Source organism: Coregonus lavaretus, assembly GCF_964263955.1.
Source record: "Coregonus lavaretus genome assembly, contig: HAP1_SCAFFOLD_940, whole genome shotgun sequence".
Lineage (NCBI taxonomy): Eukaryota > Metazoa > Chordata > Actinopteri > Salmoniformes > Salmonidae > Coregonus > Coregonus lavaretus.
In genome coordinates, this window is record NW_028159012.1 from 97236 (window position 1) to 112397 (window position 15162).

At 45.0% G+C, this 15162-nt stretch overlaps 1 protein-coding gene across 6 annotated transcripts in view; it reads right to left on the bottom strand.

Annotated features, from left to right (window-relative positions):
* The window catches only part of LOC311123362 (chromodomain-helicase-DNA-binding protein 9-like), a 110310-nt gene that overhangs the window by 41655 nt on the left and 53493 nt on the right, over positions 1–15162 (bottom strand). For all 6 annotated transcript variants that reach the window (XM_084197633.1, XM_084197631.1, XM_084197632.1 and 3 more), the window contains 8 exons: positions 8528–8639; positions 6805–6954; positions 6264–6332; positions 5332–5387; positions 4742–4859; positions 4411–4497; positions 2847–2981; positions 2599–2720 (listed from right to left, as the gene is read on the bottom strand). In XM_084197633.1, the coding sequence (XP_084053759.1) occupies positions 2599–2720; positions 2847–2981; positions 4411–4497; positions 4742–4859; positions 5332–5387; positions 6264–6332; positions 6805–6954; positions 8528–8639 (849 nt within the window). The remainder of the gene's footprint in view (positions 1–2598; positions 2721–2846; positions 2982–4410; positions 4498–4741; positions 4860–5331; positions 5388–6263; positions 6333–6804; positions 6955–8527; positions 8640–15162) is intronic.

Below are 15162 nucleotides of genomic sequence, written 5' to 3' on the forward strand. Positions count from 1 at the left end.
ACACAAGTGGCTCAGGTAGTGCAGCTCATCCAGGATGGCACATCAATGCGAGCTGTGGCAAGAAGGTTTGCTGTGTCTGTCAGAGTAGTGTCCAGAACATGGAGGCGCTACCAGGAGACAGGCCAGTACATCAGGAGACGTGGAGGAGGCCGTAGGAGGGCAACAACCCAGCAGCAGGACTGCTACCTCCGCCTTTGTGCAAGGAGGAGCAGGAGGAGCACTGCCAGAGCCCTGCAAAATTACCTCCAGCAGGCCACAAATGTGCATGTGTCTGCTCAAACGGTCAGAAACAGACTCCATGAGGGTGGGGGTTGTGCTTACAGCCCAACACCGTGCAGGACGTTTGGCATTTGCCAGAGAACACCAAGATTGGCAAATTCGCCACTGGCGCCCTGTGCTCTTCACAGATGAAAGCAGGTTCACCCTGAGCACATGACAGACGTGACAGAGTCTGGAGACGCCGTGGAGAACGTTCTGATGCCTGCAACATCCTCCAGCATGACCGGTTTGGCGGTGGGTCAGTCATGGTGTGGGGTGGCATTTCTTTGGGGGGCCGCACAGCACTCCATGTGCTCGCCAGAGGTAGCCTGACTGCCATTAGGTACCGAGATGAGATCCTCAGACCCCTTGTGAGACCATATGCTGGTGCGGTTGGCCCTGGGTTCCTCCTAATGCAAGACAATGCTAGACCTCATGTGACTGGAGTGTGTCAGCAGTTCCTGCAAGAGGAAGGCATTGATGCTATGGACTGGCCCGCCCGTTCCCCAGACCTGAATCCAATTGAGCACATCTGGGACATCATGTCTCGCTCCATCTACCAACGCCACGTTGCACCACAGACTGTCCAGGAGTTGGCGGATGCTTTAGTCCAGGTCTGGGAGGAGATCCCTCAGGAGACCATCCACCACCTCATCAGGAGCATGCCCAGGCGTTGTAGGGAGGTCATACAGGCACGTGGAGGCCACACACACTACTGAGCCTTATTTTGACTTGTTTTAAGGACATTACATCAAAGTTGGATCAGCCTGTAGTGTGGTTTTCCACTTTAATTTTGAGGGTGACTCCAAATCCAGACCTCCATGGGTTGATACATTTAATTTCCATTGATAATTTTTGTGTGATTTTGTTGTCAGCACATTCAACTATGTAAAGAAAAGTATTTAATAAGATTATTTCATTCATTCAGATCTAGGATGTGTTATTTTAGTGTTCCCTTTATTTTTTTGAGCAGTGTAGAACAGTGAACAGCTCTGTGGGCCAATCCACAAGCCTCAGAGGCACACAGGCTAATAATGTTAACTCAGCCAAATCACTGCACGCTCTAAACACAACACAGGAAAACCTCAACACTACCTCTGTGCAGTGACAATGTCTCTAAACCAAACAAGCTATACTGAAAGATAAGTCAATGAAAACGTTCTCAGTAAAACCGTTTTTAAGACTAAGACACAAATCAAGACAGACAACCAAGAAAACCTTCAGTCAATGAAAGCATCCTCTCTGAGAACCGTTTTCAAAGATACTGTACAAAGCAAGACAGACAACCTTGCAATCTTTTCATATAGCCTATGTGGCGTAGTGCAGTGTTTTCCAGTACTGTTTTGCATGTTTATGCTGTTATTAACCACTAGGGTTGGGCAGTATTTTCATACCTTCATACCGTTCCTGTACCATACCAAGGTATATGGTATTACTGGCAGTGCACAAAAGGGGCACTATTTATTTCCAAACGTAAAATATATACATACACACACACACATACATACACACACGGTGCCACATTGAAAGTCACTGAGCTCTTCAGTACGGGCCATTTTACTGCCAATGTTTGTCTCTGGAGATTGCATGGCGGTGTGCTACATTTTATACACCTGTCAGCAACGGCAAAAAATGAAGCAGTAGGGATCTTGATTGTCTCTGCTGTAACCAAGAAGTGTGATCTTGCAAGCTAGCCACTTAGCTAGCAAGTTAGCAAACCAAATGCATAGCTGGCGCCCTGAGCAGGAGATCATTTATTTGGTTAATCTTAGATCGTTAACTTATAGTTATAAGTAGTGGCGTAGCACTCACCCCTCTGAGCTTTAGGGCGCCCCAAACCCCCCCAAAAACAAAACAAAACAAAAATCATACCGTTGGTATTTCTAAATACCCCGGTATACGGTATATACCATATATACGGCATACCGTCCAAACCTATTAACCACATTCTCCACAGGTTTTGAATCCTAAACCAAGCTAGAAATCAGCAGGCTCTGAGCAAGCGTCTCCCTGTCTCTGTGCTCCGGTACAGACATGCTGTCAGCTCGCTGCTTCACTAGCTTCTCTTCTGCACTACTTAGCAATCTGACAGTCCAGCCCTTGTCTCTCTGGCTGGGATACAGTATGCTACAACCAGAGGATCTGAAGTCTGGAATAACCCTGTGTTTCTGACTCGTCAGAATCTGCTCAGGGCAGTAGAACACTGTGTGTGTCTGTGTTTGTGTTTGCACATGCATACAGCTACAGTGTGTGTGTGTGTGTATGTGTGTGTGTATCTGTGCACGTGCGTAGAAACGTGTGTGTGTGTGTGTGCGCGCAGCCTTGGGGGACCCTACTGACCTGTTGTACCAGTTGAAGAGGAGCCAGTTGACTCCCTCCAGCTGGTAGTCCCTGAGGACGTTACTGTTCATGTACTCCCTCGACTGATCCCTCTTCTTCCACAGGCTGGCTGGGGGACGCTCCTGGGGGGGTAGAGAATGTTAGAGGAGGAGAAGGAAAGAGAGATGAGAAAAGAGAACAGAAAAGGAGAGAAAAGAAGAGAAGAGAGAGGAAGAGAAGAGAAAGGAGGTTGAATAAAGGTGGCTTACCGTCCTCCGGGAGTCTGGCCTTGCTGCCTGCAGCTGCTCAAACTCCTCTATTTTACTCTGGTCCACATCCCCCTTCAGTTCCCACGTACTGTCTTCATAGGGCAGAGAGCACCACTTAACCAGGTAGTACACCACCTGTTGGGGGAAGAGGGATGGAGAGAGGGGGGGGAGGGAGGGGGAGGGAGGGAGAAAGAAAGAGAGAGAGAAAGATATGATGTGAGTTAAAACAACACACACTTCTACTCAATACAACACATATCAAATGTAACTTCACACTGTTCACTGTATGTATGTCATTGTGTCAGTAAGGGGAAAACACTGCATGAAACCTTCTTTAATCGTCAGTTAACACAGACACACACACACTCTATCTCCCTCCCTCTCATAAATACACACCACTCTCTCTCTCCCACAAACACACATACTGCTCCTAACTTTTAAAACGTTAGGCACCAAACTGAATTTAAGGAGCACCAGAAATAAATAGATTTTTGAACCGTTTAGGCTAGGGACAAGCCATTTTCTTTGCCGTAAAGCTGCAAGCATGCCTGTCGCGAAGCGGTGCTCCATTATCCCTCTCTGACACTCAGAGGCTGCATGACAGTGAACTTGCAAAGTCTGATCAGACTGGCCTGTGCTCTTGGTTATAACAGGAGATTAAATTACACAATGTACCAAATTTGCTCGCTCTGCGCGCTGCTCCAATGTAACAAATGTACAAATCTAACAACAGAAGTCTCATCACAGTCTCCATCCCCGCTCGCCATCACGGCTAAATTCTATTCCAAAACCTGATGGAGGAATAGATGCGTATGGCCAGGCTCTGTCGTAGCCGGCCGCGACCGGGAGACCCATGGGGCGTCGCACAATTGGCCCAGCATCGTCCAGGGTAGGGGAGGGAATGACCGGCAGTGATGTAGTTCAGTTGGTAGAGCATGGCGTTTGCAACGCCAGGGTTGTGGGTTCGATTCCCACGGGGGGCCAGTATGAATTTTTTAAAATAAAAAGATAATGTAAGTCGCTCTGGATAAGAGCGTCTGCTAAATGACTAAAAATGTAAAATGTAAATGTATGAAGATGGGACGGAGAGAAGCAGGTGAGTGGGGGCTGGTAGGGGATGAGGCTGATTACAGCTGCCACATGATCTGTGCATGAAAGTGAAGTGGATATTATTGGACCTGCGCATGCAAGAGACTAGTGGCAGATGCTTAAATTCAACTGGCGCCAGCAGGTTCTTTAGATCGGTAGGGCTGAACAATTTGGTAGTATCATATGAAACGGTACTACGGTATTCTAAAATGTTGGTATTACCGTGGTACCGGTACACCAAGCAACACTAGTAGCTACACCATCAGCTAAAGTAAGAGAGACAACAACCATAATATACATGTATGGAACGACCCCATGCTTTACAATAGTATCTTCTACAAATGGGGAGATGAGACACACTCAAGGACATACACACACACACAATGTACACACACTCAGTCTCTCTCTCTCTTTCCAACAAAAGGCAGGCTAATCATCTCTCATTTGTTGTGAATGAGAGCCCCCCCCCTCTTACCTCTCCTGTGTCCTTGTCTTCACAATAGGACACCTCCAGTACTCTGTCTACCTCCACATAGTCAGGGTTAAAGGGATCCTCCTCCATCTGAAAACACACAGGAAGCCATAGTCAGACAAACAAAACCACCTTCAGGTCATCTGGAGTCTGGGGGGAAAGAAACACACTGTATGACTGTATGGGTGGGTAGCATGAACATATCAAGGCCTAAAGCACACTACATAGATGCATGCAAACACGCCTGCGCAAAACAGGCAAACACACACACACCGGCATGCGTGCACACACACAAACGCACACGAACACACAAACTGCTGTGAAAGGGTCTTACATCTGCAAAGAAGTGGGCCCTCTGTGCCTGTTTAATCTTGAAACGTTTGATCTTCTGCTGAATCCTCTTGTCTTTCTCCAGCTGCTGCTCTGTGGCCCACTCACAGTGGAGGTAGGAGCTGAGAGAGACAGAGAGGGGGACAACACACAGAGTCAGGAACGCACAAGAACACACACACACACACACACACACACACGTTTAATACAAACTTCAAATAAACCTTGGATGTCTTTTATGACATTCTTAGAGCATGTCGTAAATCTTTCAAATGGATATATGTTTGCTTTATGTTTACATGTTCCATGTGTGCCATTTTGTACATTTTACATTTGTATAGGATTTACAATCTACTACACATCAAATTAGTCTTCACTTCAGACTGACCTGGATTTGGTTCTACTGAAACTACAATGAGGTCACATGTGAGCTCAGTCAAAGGCATCTCAAAGTGGTAGTACAAGGACTAGTAATGACAAGCTGCGTCTTACATCGCTCTGTTTAACATGCTGTATTTGGCTTTTTCGGTTGAATACAAACATTTTAAAATGTGCATGCAATTATCTTAATTGGAATGAAAAATAATGCCTTACTAGTTTTTGTATTTTACAAAGAACTCCTCCACTTCTACGATAACTCCTGGAGCGACCTAGAAGAGGAACCAATATTATAGACTGAAAGCGCTTCATACACTGAGTGTACAAAACATTAAGAACAGAATATCAGGTGCCACCAACCTTTGTTTGAGACTGGTTATGATTTCAGTTCAAATCACCAAAACATGCTTGTCCAATCATTATGTATCTGTACGGTACTGTATATTAGAGAACGCATACTGTACTGTATCTATACTGAGTGTACAAAACATTAGGAACATCTGCTCTTTCCAGGACATAGACTGACCAGGTGAATCCAGGTGAAAGCTACAATCCCTTATTGATGTTACTTGTTAAATCCACTTCAATCAGTATAGATGAAGGGGAGGAGACAGGTTAAAGGAGGATTTTTAAGCCTTGAGACACTTGAGACATTGATTGTGTATGTGTGCCATTCAGAGGGAGAAAGGGAAAGACAAAATATCGAAGTGCCTTTGAACAGGGTATGGTAGTAGGTGCCAGGCGCTCCAGTTTGTGTCAAGAACTGCAACGCTGCTGGGTTTTTCACGCTCAACAGTTTCCCGTGTGTCAAGAATGGTCCACCACCCAAAGGACATCCAGCCAACTTGACACAACTGTGGGAAGCATTTGAGTCAACATGGGCCAGCATCCCTGTGGAACGCTTTCGACACCTTGTAGAGTCCATGCCTCTACGAATTGAGACTGTTCTGAGGGCAAAAAAGGGGGGGTGCAATATAAAGAAGGTGTTCTTAATGTTTTGTACACTCAGAGTATAGTAGGAATTGAATTCAATCAAACCCGCATTGCAGAAGGTAAGTAGATGTACTACTGCAAACTAAGATACTATAGTACTACAAAGAGAGGTTCGACTGAATGTGGCACTAAAGATGATATGATTGTAATCCTACCTCGTTCTTGATTATTCGAGATGACATGATCTTGTCAACAACAGCAGCATCCTCCTCACTGGGGTTTTCCTGCAGCAATGACAAGGTGCAAACAAAACACTTTAACAGCTCCATGTACAACCTTCATACACCACACACCCGTTTCATGTATTTTCAATGTAAAACCAGAATACAGTATGGCCTTTAGATGCATTGTCCTGCTATAACACACACATTAGACTAGATAGAGCAATGATAGAGCAATGAAGAATGTAGCCTTGAGATGTATTGATACTGTAGAACCTATCAGTCTTACAGTGTTTCCCAACTCCAGTCCTCCAGTACCCCAAACAGTACACATTGCTGTTGTAGCCCAAGACACCTGATTCTACTCATTGAGGGATTGACGACTAGCTGACAAGTTGAATCAGGTGTGTTTGTCTGGGGCTACAACAAAAATGTGTACTGTTGGGGGGTACTGGAGGACTGGAGTTGGGGACCACTGGTCTAGAACATCTGAATGTTATTGATTGATGCCTAGGCCAGGCCAGTATCTCCTCACCACAAACAGCTGCTGTGCGCGCTCTTTGCGTGCTGCAGCAGTGCTGGTCTTCTTGGCTTTAGCCATGACCTTCACCTCCTCATCAGAAACCCTGGCCTCTCCCTCCTCTGCATACTTCTTCCTCTTCACCTGGCGGTTCGACCGACGAGTCTACAGGGGGGTGAGGGAAAGAGGTTTAGCATTACGGAGGTTCTGTATTATACAAATCAGAACAGCCAAAATATCAGTTCAACTCATTTCCTATGTTTTATTGGGTTAATATGCAGGCAGCCATCGAAGGCATTCCTGTCTATTCTCAATAGTGCGTGTGTCTCTGTGTTGTATGCACTCCGCAGCAATATGTATGACATTCAAGCGTGCTTAGTGTTTATTATTAGGCAAACACATCAGAGAAACCCTGTTAATGACAGCCACAGTTTAATGAGATACTAAATACCATTCAGTTGAAACTAATAACGTGTCTGTGGATGAGAATTACCCAGGCTGACCATAAAAGACTTGGGCCTGCCAGGCTGTGGTCCCTCCTTCCCTGCCTGTCAGGCTACCTCCCAGGCTGAGTGGTCCCTCCTTCCCTGCCTGTCAGGCTACCTCCCAGGCTGAGTGGTCCCTCCTTCCCTGCCTGTCAGGCTACCTCCCAGGCTGAGTGGTCCCACCTTCCCTGCCTGTCAGGCTACCTCCCAGGCTGAGTGGTCCCTCCTTCCCTGCCTGTCAGGCTACCTCCCAGGCTGAGTGGTCCCTCCTTCCCTGCCTGTCAGGCTGCCTCCCAGGCTGAGTGGTCCCTCCTTCCCTGCCTGTCAGGCTGCCTCCCAGGCTGAGTGGTCCCTCCTTCCCTGCCTGTCAGGCTGCCTCCCAGGCTGAGGGGTCCCCTGTGGTGATGATGCTGTAGCTGATCTCAGAGCTGTCTGTCTACTAACGCCACCACTTATAGTGCCACAGACAGGACAGGGCCATCATTCTAAATGACATCTTCAGACAGCTCTAATTAAGACTGGGGGGGGGGGGGGGGGGTAATGAGGATAATTATACCCACACATGGGCAGGGAAGGGGGGGGATAATCCCCTATGACACAGGCAGGGGGAGAGAGTGGAGTTAGGTGAGAGAGTCTTTCATCCCCACTCACAGAATACTCTGTCAACTGGAACAGAGCAGATCATCCACCTCAACACCAGTGTCTATGGATAAGGACTGTCCTCATGGTATAGAATAGGCCTACCCCTAGATAATCCTCAACTCTACCAATGACACCAGTAAAATGACACTGGAGCTATTAGTTCTTGAGTTGGTCAGGCCCTGAACTCACTCTGAACCATCCGGTGTACTTTGACCCCATATCACAGCTGTGACACCTGCATTCCACTCAGCAATAGCAGCAGCAGCATGGCCAACGAGAGAGCCCAAGGACTCTCCATGGCTTTAACTATCACAACAACACTGTCATAAGAACCAGTCTATATGACATGAGTCTCTCAACATAAGGGCCTGCGTTCTGCAGGCGGAGGAAATGGCCTCTCCAAAACAATAATAAAATAAATAAATAAATATAGTTACCTACCCCTGCCTTAAACATCACAAAAACACTATCATAAGAGTTCTGCAGCCTTAAAGAGCCTGCATACTGTAGCCTTGGAGACAGGGGGAAGGACTCCATGCCTTTAACAATCACAATACCACAGTCATAAGGCTTTTGCGTGCTGCAGCTTGGAGCCTGGGGGAGGGACTCACCGAGTCATCGTCTTTCGAGGATCTTCGAGGCGGAGGTTCTTCATCAGACCCCTCCTCTGATGACTCTGTCTTCCTCTTCTTCTTTATCCCTCCAAATTTAATGACGATTTTCCTGAAATAAAGGATAATAGGACAAACATTAAGTATCAACGTCCGTTAAACGAGAGGAAAAATAGGAAAACCAGGACTTCATTTTCTCCTCTTTCCTTCTGCTTTGTCTCATTGAAACTGTCTCTGAATAATGAATTAACGATAATATAAAGATTGTCCTTGTTGTGCTAAATAAATGACCTCAGGAGTATGTGTGATGCCGTGCGGTGTAGTACAGTACAGTACAGTACATGCTGTCTTATTCACTGCATCTTTTAAAGGCAAAAAATAATGATTACCCAAATAATTATAATTAAGTAAGCCTAGTTATTCTATTTCACTGTTATTACCAGTCCAGCTCTGTTTATTTTGTCTCACTTAAAATGAATGATTTAGTTGTTTCCATGGTTGCTTAATGCCTTATTAAATGCACTTTAATAACCTTGAAACAAATAGTGACCGATTCTAGTAGGCTGCTCTACATTTAAATGATAGCACATCAAAACACACATTTTCATGGGAAGCAACCATGCAGTTAGCTGTTAGCACATATAGGCCATTAGCACAATATTCTAAATAAATACCTTAGCATATTGAATGACCTAATGACCTCAGTAAGGGATTATTACATAACAAATATCCAATAATATAATCATGTCCCTCTTGGTTATTGTGTGAGAATAAGCTTCTAATATGTCCATGACTGTGGTGAGTCAATATCTCATCATGTGCAGAATGCAGAGACATTTTTCAGGGAGAAAAATATGTATTGTGTGTGTAGTCTGTGTGTTTGTGTGTGTGTGTCCGTGTGTCTGCAGACAGGGAAGATATGAACCAGTAAACTGATACAATAGATCTCTGCTATGTACAGTTTGAGAGAAAGACACAAATACTCTCTCTCTCTCTCCCCCTCTCCCTCCTGTGTGCGTCTGCCTGCCTGCTTGTCTGTCTGTCTGTCCGCCCCAGCCTGATGTCTTCTTATCAACATATAAGACTGGACTTCCACTGCTCCATTTGCCAAGCTCTTTATTGGATCAAAACAGAGATATAGATAGTGACTGAGCCTCCTCCCTTCTCCATCTCTAGCTCTCTGTCTTGCCACATATTATCCATTATACTGACCAGATCCTCAAGTGGCCACTCTAACACTGAAAATAAATGTCTTCAAAAATGGAAGGCAGTCAGGAGGAGGCAAGATCAGGTGGGACCATTCTAGCCAATGAGAGGGCAGATACGCGTGTGAACAACAGGCAAAACTCTGATAGTGTTTTTTCTCAAAGATGCCGCGATGTCCTACTAATATCATTAGACTCGTAAAAACCTAAGCATTAAGAAACTTCTATTAGATCAAATAAGCCACATGTAGCAAATAAGCCATTACATTTTTTGTGAACTAAATTCGACACTCTCATTGACCTCCATACAAAAATTCCTCTCTTGTTGATCGTTTTATTTGTTTTATGCCACCTGCTGGAAAATACCGATTTTAGGCTCAGTTATCCCTCTCGCTTCTTCCGTTCTGGTCTCACTCTCTTTCTCTCTCTCTCACCCCCTCTCTCAGTCTCCGCCTCTTCCCGCCTACCTCTCTCTTGCTCTTGTCCCTCCTCCCTCGCTCTCTCTTCCAATCCCTCCCTCCATCCCTCTCCACTTTTATGATTCAACTAGCTACACAAAGAGCCAGTCCAGATTCCAAATCCCCATGCAGACAGACAGAGACTAGCATGGCTGGATCGAACAGGCTAATACTGTAGATGCGGTAAAGAGGTCAATTGAACTCAATTGCCATGGAAACGAGTGGGGGAAAGGGCCGTGGGGGAAAGATCCCGAGTCTCCTCATTAAATGTATGAAAAATTAGCATAGATTTAGGTTATTGTTTATAAGTGTATTGCACACTATATTGAGGTAAAAATCAGAGTACAACGCTTATATGGATGTCAACCCCAACACATGTTCATGTCATCGTCACCAATCAACTGCATTACAGTTAAAAATGACTTTGACTACCACCACTGATTTCTGTATGCCAGCTATGCTAACCAGCTTATACGAGCGGGAGTTAGCATTTAACAGTCACTTCTTTTAAACCTGAAAAGGGACAATTTATAAATGTTGTGCAGCAAAAACAGCGAAATATATCAAAATCGGACTTAAGTAACCACATTGTGGGCCTGTTACAATACATAACTCATGACGGATTTGAGAAATATCCACTTTGTTAGATAGGATTTGTTGAATGTGCGCCAATCTGGTCAATGGAATGGAGCTGATGAAGCGTGAGGGAGAGGAGGTAAAGAGAGGTGACGCTCTAGCAGGGGCTGTGCTGTGTGTGTAGGCTACTGAGAGTGTGAGCGAGTGACACGGGAACAGGGAGGTAGGAGGAAGAGACGAGAGACAGCAACCAACCAAGCAGACTCACACTATAATAGACTAATAGCTGCCATAGCTAGGTTATTTATCATCTAATATGATTATGTAGTACCTGTCTTGACTGCATAAACTAGTTAAGCTAGCTAGCTAGGCTAATTGAGAATGCATGCGCTTTCTCGTCCTGCACAGTTAAACAACAACAACTCCATTCAGAATATAAAGTAGCAGCTTACCTGTTGGCTCTTGGTCATTGTAGCCTATCCTTCTCCTTCTCCTTTTAATTCCATCATTTTAATTATATCTTCCATTGATTAAATATCTCCTAACACGGAGGCTCTATGGCTGTAGCCTATTGCAGCTTTGATGACTTATGATTGGCCAACAACAACAGCAAGCTACACATGCCACTCTCGTGAAAAGCAAAGAGCAGCAGCATAAATCATACAATTGCTCTCTCCCTACTGCAGCAGTTGCGTTCGGATATGTATGGGTCCTTCCGTACAAGTCAGTTAAAATTATACATATACGAGACCCGTGACAATCATATCAGAATTCTGGATCCCGACCCTTTTAGGTCCCGGATCGGGTCTCAGGTATTCGGGTACAAGTGGATCCGTGAAGACCTCTACTGTGAAATCCTCAGCCTAGACATGTACTGTATACGTCTGTATATGTCAGTATTGTACAGGCCTATGTCTGTTCTCTTGTATCTGAAGATGGAGAGAGAGGAGACAGAGGAATCCTCCATTCAGATCAGGTTCAGAGAGGTTTGGTGTAAAGTGCTCTAAACGCCCTACATAGCCTGAGATCAGACACACAGAGATATTACAACAGCTCCCTCCCTCCCTCCCTCCCTCCCGGGGCCGTACTCCTGTCTTCTCTCTGTGTGTGCTCCTGATCATTCCTCCCTCATTCCCTCTGTCATGCACATTATCTCTCACCTTGTCTTCCTCCTCCCTTCTCCCCTCTCTGTTCTCTCTCACAGCAACCGGAACAGAAGCTCTCTAGCTCTGTCTGATATGCTCCAAAACACGGCAACGCTCACACGAGCAGACACGGAGTAAGTAGATTCCTTCTCACACAACACCAACCACTCTGAAACAGGCACTCACGCATACACACGTACACAGAGCTAACTACAGTGCCCTCCGTAATTATTGGGAAGCATTTTTTCTTATTTTGGATCTATACACCAACAGCTTGGATTTGTAATCAAACAATGACTATGAGGTTAAAGTGCAGACTGTCAGCTTTAATTTGAGGGTATTTTCATCCATATCGGGCGAACCGTTTAGAAATTACAGCATTTTTGTACGTAGTCCCCCCATTTTAGGGGAACAAAAGTATTGGGACAAATTCACTTATGTGTATTAAAGTAGTAAAAAGTTAAGTATTTGGTCCCATATTCATAGCAGGCAATGACTACATCAAGCTTATGACTCTAGAAACTTGTTGGATGCATTTGCTGTTTGTTTTGGTTGTGTTTCAGATTATTTTGTGCCCAATAGATATGAATAGTAAATAATGTATTGTGTCATTTTGGAGTCTTTTATTCTAAATAAGAATAGAATATGTTTCTAAACACTTCTACATTAATGTGGTTGCTACCATGATTACGGATAATCCTGAATGAATCCTGAATAATGATGAGTGGGAAAGTTACAGATGCACAAATATCATACCCCCCCCAAAACAACACTAACCTCCCCTGGTATTGTAATGGTGAGAGGTTCACATGTCTTGGGGATATGATATTTGTACGTCTAACTTTCTCACTTTCTACTACTTTAATACACATATAAGTGAATTTGTCCCAGTACTTTTGGTCCCCTAAAATGGGGGGACTATGTAAAAAAAGTGCTGTAATTTCTAAAACGGTTCACCCGATATGGATGAAAATACCCTCAAATTAAAGCTGACAGTCTGCACTTCAACCTCGCTGTCATTGTTCGATATCAAATCCAAACTTTGAGTATAGAGCCAAAAGAAGAAGAAATGCTTCACTGTCCCAATAATTACGCAGGGCGATGTATGTGCTGTGACAGTGCTAGCCTGTCTCTAGTTAAGTACAGTGGAGCTGAAGCTGTGATTCTCACACAGACACAGAAACACTGAAGGGGCGAATGAAGGTGCCACACCAACAGCCAGCCAGGAAAACCAGTCAGCCAGTCAGCCAGCCAAACACAGCCAGCCAGTCATTCAACCAGCCAGTCATTCATCCTCCCTAGTGCTTACAGCCATTACCACAGCCAGAGTCTAGCCTGTCTCAGTCACACTAAGCTGGCCTCGGCCTCACACACTGGTCCTCGACCACACACTAGGCTAGGTCTAGGATACACTATCCCCTCTGAACATTTTCCACTAAATCAGGACTGATATTGGCTCTGGTGGTTTAGATGGAGCCAAAGCGAGAGAGAGCGTGCTAGAGAGAAGGCACAAAACATACACACACAGTTATTATACAAATAACCACGCATTTATGTGCACACACACACACTGTGGTCTGTAGGAGGCTGAGCGTTTCTCCCACAGTCTGTCAATACTAGAGCTCTCACGGTCTCCTTGAACATGTTGTGTTGTTGTTGGGACTTAGGCTATCTTTCTCACTTTACTCCTCCTCCTCCAGATTATATTACACTTCCATAATCCTATCCACAATGACACTTTGGGGTTGCCTGGCAACAAGCCCCAGGGAGTATAGTTGGCAACGTGGGCGGTGGATGTGACATCACTTCCTGTGAGTGGCAAAGGAGCGAATGCTCTACTCTGCTACGCAATGAGCAGCTGCGGAGAATGTCATACGACAACAAGACTGCTCTAATATCAACCAGCAGCTAGAGTCCAGTCCAGGAAATATGGACAGAACAGAATGTTCTCCCACACACAGGCAGGACTGAAATACTGAAATAGAGAAATATAGCAGTTTCACATCTTATCATTAGACAGTAGGCCATACTATATTCTCTCCTATAGACGTGTTGGTTGTTTAGCAACAAAACCGACGCATGCACAACTATGGGGCAAAACAGACAGGGTTGGCTTAGATTGCTGACAAAATGTAAACTATATTTAATTTCCAATGTTTATTGAAAACATAAATACATTGGCACGAAGAGCACTCGGGCTCCCGAGTGGAGCAGCGTTCTAAGGCACTGCATCTCAGTGCTAGAGGCATCACTACAGACCCTGGTTCGATCCCGGGCTGTATCACATCCGGCCATGATTGGGAGTCCGGGTTTGGCCGGTGTAGGCCGTCATTGTAAATAAGAATTTGTTCTTAACTGACTTGCCTAGTTAAATACAAATTAATAAACTTGTTGTCTCTCAAATACATCGTTACAGATGTTGGTTAGCTAGCTAGGTAATTTTAGACATATTTGCATTGTAATGAAATCAGTCAAAACGCCTCAAAACAAGACATGGTATCAAGAACAAGATGAAACTAGCTGAAACGAGTCACCTCCGATTCCCCACATGGCAGTTTCTTGTCATTGTTGCTAGCTATCTGGCCATCCAGAATCCCAACAGCTCACAGACGTCTGTCCCATTGAAGCGTGCACATGGTTTTCGTGACGTTGTGAGCTAACCCATCTATAGCAAGACACACTTGCTTTATCTATACCTAACGAGGCCATTACAAGGCTATCAAACCATGCTGCTGACTGTCAATGGTGTACAGTAATCCCTCGTTTATCGCGGGGGTTACGTTCCGAAAATGACCCGCGATAAGTGAAATCCGCGAAATAGAAAACTTTTTTTTTTTACAATTAGCAACTATTACATGTATACAAATACAGTGACTCACGTGTAGGCCGTTTCACTGCTCTTCAGACTGGGCCGCTGCATCCTGACTGCGCTCTGCAGTGTTCTCTTCTTCTGAAGCCCGCGGTGCAGGTGTGTTTGTTCGGGAGAAGAACATAGTGATAGGCAGCTGTTGTCGCTCTTTTTTCTTCTTTGCAAAAAGATCCTTGTACACCGACATGCCACCATCGATTACGTTGGAGAACTGTAATGAACGGCTCATCAAAGGGTCCCATTCCTCAGCTACTCGCTTAAGTTCAGTGGCCATTCGCACCATGGTTGCTAAGCGACCAAGCGTTAGTCCTTCCTCCTCATCTCTCGTGTCCTCTTCTCCCTCTTCTCTTTCATCGTCGCTTTGTGGCTTTGTCATTTACCT